Source organism: Hyaena hyaena, unplaced genomic scaffold (genome assembly GCF_003009895.1).
Source record: "Hyaena hyaena isolate Hyena2069 unplaced genomic scaffold, ASM300989v1 scaffold_104, whole genome shotgun sequence".
NCBI classification, from domain to species: domain Eukaryota; kingdom Metazoa; phylum Chordata; class Mammalia; order Carnivora; family Hyaenidae; genus Hyaena; species Hyaena hyaena.
In genome coordinates this window covers 3743097-3749096 of record NW_024080736.1, presented here as the reverse complement: position 1 = coordinate 3749096, position 6000 = coordinate 3743097, and the positions used below count along the sequence as shown (strand labels likewise).

The window sequence follows — 6000 nt, the reverse complement described above, 5'->3', positions numbered from 1 at the left end:
TGACTGGCGTGAGGTGGTATCTCAGTGTGGTTTTGATTTGTATTTCCCTGATGAGGAGGGATGCTGAGCATCGTTTCATGTGTCTGTTGGCCATCTGGATGTCCTCTTTGGAGAAGTGTCTGTTCATATCTTCTGCCCATTTCTTCACTGGGTTGTTTGTTTTTCGGGTGTGGAGTTTGGTGAGTTCCTTATAGATTCTGGATATTAACCCTTTATCTGATATGTCATTTGCAACTATCTTTTCCCATTCCGTTGGTTGCCTATTAGTTTTGTGGGTTGTTTCCTTTGCTGTGCAGAAGCTTTTAATCTTGATGAGGTCCCAATCGTTTATTTTTGCTCTTGATTCCCTTGCTTTTGGGGACATGTCAAGTAAAAAGTTGCTGCGGTGGAGGTCAAGGAGGTTGTTTCCTGCTTTTTCCTCTAGGGTGTTGATAGTTTCCTGTCTCACGTTCAGGTCCTTTATCCATTTTGAGTTTATTTTTGTGCATGGTGTGAGAAAATTCAATATGTGTTTTAAAAGTTAAACCTTTTTGTATGTGTATTTTGCCATACTTAAAAAAAAATTTAAGGGGTGCCTGGGTGGCTCAGTCGGTTAAGTACCCAACTTCGGCTCAGGTCATGATCTCACAGTTCGTGGGTTTAAGCCCCGCGTCGGGCTCTCTGCTGGCAGCTCAGAACATGGAGCCTGTTTCGGATTCCGTCTCTCCCTCTCTCTCTGCCCCTTCCCCGCTCATGCTCTATCTCTCTCTGTCTCAAAAATAAAGAAACTATAAAAAATAAAAATAAAAAAATTTTAATATCTGGGCCCATCCCAGATCAATTAAATCAGAATCTCCAGGGCCCGGCCTAGGCATGACTATTTTAATAGGAGAATAAAAAGCCATGCAGCTAAATGTTAATTAGAGGGAATTTTTGTGTGTTTGTGATTTTTATAACTGAGGAAAAGCAAAAACAAAAACAAAACAAAAACAGAAAAACAAAAATCAAAAAAACCCCAAACCCCCTAAAGAGAAAAATGCATAAGAGAATAAGTTAATTGTTAATTAGTAAGTTAGCAAGTTAATTGAGGTCAAGTAAGACCCAGACTGAGCTGAAGTCAGTTCTAGGCTTCTTCTGGTTTTGACCCTTTCTTTGCATATGTCTGTTATTGGCACCAGCTACCCCGCTTCTCAACAAAGGAACCTGTTTGCCAGGAGTGAAGAGCACTGGGCCTTGGCTAACATGGCCCAGAGGACCAAGGTTTGGGAGTCGGGAAAGGCCTGGACCTCAGGAGCCCACATAGACACAACTCCAAGGCCAAGCCCAGGGGCATCTCCGGCTGGCGACCAGCTGAGGGCGTATTACCTCCTCCATATCTTTCTGTTACTTCCACCTTGGTCCACAGAGATTTTCTGAACTTGTCTAAGTCACGCTCCCCTACTGTCTCAAGTTTAACTCAGACTGTTGGCAAACAGACTCTTTTTTTAAAAAATTTTTTAAATGTTTTATTTATTTATGAGAGAGAGAGAGTGTGTGTGTGAGCAGGGAAGGATCAGAGAGAGAGGGAGATACAGAATCTGAAACAGGCTCCAGGCTCTGAGCTAACTGTCAGCACAGAGCCCAACGTGGGGCTCGAACTCATGAACCATGAGATCATGACCTGAGCCAAAGTCAGGCGCTTAACTGACTGAGCCACCCAGGTGCCCCAAACAGACTCTTATTAAATTCACAAGGGGCCATCAGAGCAGTCGGAACCACTGTAAAAGGGTGAGCCCACAACTGTACGCTGCCTGCAGGTGAATACTGCACGTGGGTTTTTGGGACCCCTGTTCGCCCACCAGGGTGGGTCTGTCAATCTAGTTTCCACCTGTGGTCATTTTCAAAAGGCTTTGATGGCCTGTCAGCTTCTTACTGAAACTCATTTAAACTCTTTTCTTCTTTCATGTAGAGTAATCACTGTGCTGGGTGTTTTCCACTTTTGCCTCCATATCCATTTTCCACCCTGTGGCCTATAGGCTGATCTCAGCGGATCGCATTAACCGGGTCCCCTTGTTCTCTTGCTTCCTGTTGGGTTTGGCCAATGGGAGGCCCTGGCAGCAGACCAGAGGGCGGGAGGAGAGAGAGGCTGGGTAGTCAGTCTCCTCGTTCCCTCTCCGCTGGGTAGTGGGGTGGTAGTGACTGCTTTCCTCTGCTGAAGGTCATAGGCCATTGCGGACTCTCTCCCCATAACTATAGATCTCCTAATCCTGGGGGTGGCTTGAGGCCTAGGAATGGTCACAATGCCAGTCCCAGGATGCTTTGCCCTACCTTGTTGGTTTCTCTTCCTGCCCATTTGTGCCCCTTGGTCAGCTCCCCGCACTCACCCCTGTTGAGGGTGCTGCCATCTCTCTTGCCCAGAGTCTGGCTGACATGGCTACTTGCACCGTTCTGATTAGGATGTGCTTATAGACGCTTCTTTCAACTGGTCAGATGCAGTGAAGCCAAGGTTATGAGTATGACCCTTGCGTGGGCTGGTTGGCTGTTTTCAGCTTTGTCCTGGTGCCCTTTGCTTCCTCCCTTGAGTCCAGAGAGGTTGGGGATCTCTGGGGCTGTAACACAGCTCTTGTTTCCCGAGCACCTTCTCTGCACAGGCCCTGGATTAGGGGTCATCCTCAAGTCTTTTCCTACCTCCTATCCTACAGGGTAGGGACTATCTCCTCCTTCCTACAGATGAGAGAACTGAGATCCAGAGAGCTTGTGTAGTTTCCCTGAGGTCACACAGCAACTTTGGGGGAGGGGAATAGGATTTAGGTTCACATTTTCATCAAAGCTGGTGTACTCTTCGTCGGGGTCGGCTGCCTCTATGTGCAAACGTTTTAGTACAACTCGAAAAGTCTACTGTTAGTCAATTCTACAAATACCGCTGGTAAACCAACAGCGCACGGTGGTGGGAGCTGCTCTGCAGAGTTTGAACGATGCAGAAATACTTGGACACAACAGGGGATCTTGACTAGACAAGGCAGTCCCCAGGCTGCACTGTGTGACATCTGCAGACCGTTCTGGTAGTGTTCCATGTAACCTGGCCTTGTCTGGACAAGTTCTTCTCAGGAAGTCCTACGGGCTCCATTTCCCGAAATAATCCTCAAGATGACCATGTGGAACGTTCTGCACCCTGGCTGGAGTCCTGGTCTCAATAATCAATAATCCTGGTCTCAATAATCACTCCAGAATCACTTGTGTGTCTCATCTCAGTGCCTGGGGTTTGTGACCGAGTGATTCAAGACCCTCGGGTCTCAGAAAGAATGGACTCAAAATACACTTATGTCTCAGGAACTTCTTTCTTCCTTTTTTTCCAAGTTTTCCAAGAAACTTCTTGGTTGTGCTATTCAGATCCTTCATTCTTATCAATAGTTTGCCCTTCTGTCTTGAAGCCTTAGGATTTTAAAAAGGAAACTGAACAATCGCCCAGACTCACATGCAGCATCTTGACTCAGCTGTGCTTTTTGCCAAAAAAAAAAAAAAAAAAAGGTCTGGATACAAGCTAATGATTTAAAAGTCAAAGGAACTCCCCTGAAGAATGACATTTTAGTTACTAACATAACAATGATTTTATAGTTTGAAGATAATGTGCTTTACAATCATGTTTATTAATCCCTTTTTCCTAATCATGTTAAATTATAACGGTAATGATGGCTATTTTCATTCGATAAATATTTATTGACTGCTTATTATGTGCAAGGCACCTTGTGGATAAACATCACCCAATGGAAATACAATGTGAGCCACAGATGCAAGCCAGGTATGCAAACCGATTATTCCCAGGAGCCACATCGAAGAAGTGAGAAGAAACTTGTGAAGTTAATTTTAATAATATGCTTTATTTAACCCAGTATATTCAAAATATTATTTCAACATATAATTAATATAAAATTATGTATGTGATATTTAGGGGCATTTTTAAAAATTTTGAGTCTTTGAAATCCAGTGTGCATTTGACACATCTCATCTTTCTTTTTAATTTTTTAAAAAATATTTTTATTATTTCTAGGAGAGAGAGAGAGAGAGAGACAGCATGAGCAGGGGAGGGTCAGAGAGAGAGGGAGATACAGACTCTGAAATAGGCTCCAGGCTCTGAGCTGGCAGTCAGCACAGAGCCCAACACGGGACCCGAACCCACGAACCGCGAGATCATGACCTAAGCGAAAGTCAGACGCTTAACCGACTAAGCCACCCAGGCACCCCTTTTTAATTTTTTTTTAAGAGAGAGAGAGGGGCAGCAGGGGAGGGGCATGGGGAGGGAGAGAGAGAGAGAGAGAGACAGTCTCAGGGAGGCTCCACGCTTAGTGAGGAGCCTGACATAGGGCTCCATCCCACGACCCTGGGATCATGACCTGAGCCGAAATCAACAGTCAGATGCTCAACTGACTGAGTCACCTAGGCACCCCTCACACAGCACATCTTGAGTGGAAGTAGCCACTTGTTCATTAGCCACATGTGGCTTGTGGTTTCCATATTGGACAATGCAGTTCTAAAGAAAAGATTGTTTGCCTGAGAACTGAACAATTAACTATTATTTTGAGCACGAATCACATTCCCATGTAAGGTCACCTAACTTTTCCACAGTATTAGAATTGCAACCCAAATGTCCCAGGAGAATTAATTCACCGGGTGTTAAAAAGCACACACTAGGTGCTTACTTACCCATTTCTACCTGTTTATTAGCCTTGAGTAAAGCAGTTTCTTATTACCCTAGAGTTATTTGATATGTAAATTAGGGACCATTTCCTCCAAGACCCTGATTTTTTTCCCTTGTCGCTATTAAATTTAAATTACTTCAGCAAACTGGGGCATGGAGCTTGCCAGACTATCCCTGTTTCTGTGTCCAGTCAGCTACTGTGACTTCCTACTTTTGCCCCTGACAACAGCGGGACCTCAACCCAAGGTGACCAAGACTTTCGAACCCTCCTGATGGTCTGAGCTAGCAGCAGACCTTCTCAGAGAAGTGAGCTAAGGGGACACTCCCAGACTCACCCCATGCACAGGCCAAATACCGTCCTTTTATCAGGGAAAGCATGTCTTCCCACCACGCACCTCTAACCCACCTGAGCCGGTGGAGGCAGATTGGTGTGAGCGTCTCTTACCCGGGATCGCTGGTGCTTGTGGTAGAAGTCGGTCATGTTAAAATCATCCAGATCAAACAGCAGGCTTTGCCTACACATTTCGCAGGTCTTCACGGCACCTAGATCCGCTCCTTAAATTAAAGAAGGCTTTGTTATCCTGGGTCTCTTTGTGATGACATTGTGGGAGTGAACTTGCGTATGGTATGAATTCTGAATTTCAGTGACGTCTTTAAAAACTTTTTTATCTTTTATTTATTTTTGAGACCAAGAGAGACAGAGCATGAGTCGGGAAGGGGCAGAGAAAGAGACACACACAGAATCCAAAACAGGCTCTGGGCTCTGAACTGTCAGCACAGAGTCCAACGTGGGGTTTGAACTCACAGTCTGCAAGATCATGACCTGAGCCAAAATCGGACGCCTAACTGACTGAGCCATGCAGGCGCCCCTTGGTGACCTTTTTAAAGTCAGCCATTGTCTGTAGAAAAGGACCTTGAATCTGAGATCTGGAAAATTTCCTCCAAAATCATTTTCGTTATTATGCATGCAAGCTTCGTATAAGTGAAATTCTCATGACTTTTAAATAATAGGTCTTGCTTTCTGTTTAAATATAAATACACTGGTTCATAAAATTGCAATTGCTGCACGGAGGCAGAGAATCTGTTAACACTGGTGTTTGCCAAAAGAGTGAATATTGGCCTATGTTGTTGTTGTTTTTCTGACCTAACACAAGTCCAAGGAAATATAAATGATGACCACACTGATGGCAGAATTCTCAGTCTGTGGCTTAAATATTTGCCTTTACTCTCGCCCGGCTGCCTTCCCACCTGAGAGAGTTGAGGGAGCCAGGGGCCATGTATGGAATAGTATAGCAGTCTCTGTGGCCAGCACCTGATTCAGCCTCATCTGGGAAAAGAAACATGAG

The 6000-nt window shown here is 44.9% G+C and overlaps 1 protein-coding gene across 4 annotated transcripts in view; it reads right to left on the bottom strand.

The window, feature by feature from the left end:
* The window catches only part of MARCHF10 (membrane associated ring-CH-type finger 10), an 85993-nt gene that overhangs the window by 14974 nt on the left and 65019 nt on the right, over window positions 1-6000 (bottom strand). For all 4 annotated transcript variants that reach the window (XM_039235995.1, XM_039235997.1, XM_039235994.1 and 1 more), the window contains exon 10: window positions 5100-5209. In XM_039235995.1, coding sequence (XP_039091926.1) covers window positions 5100-5209 — 110 coding nt within the window. The remainder of the gene's footprint in view (window positions 1-5099; window positions 5210-6000) is intronic.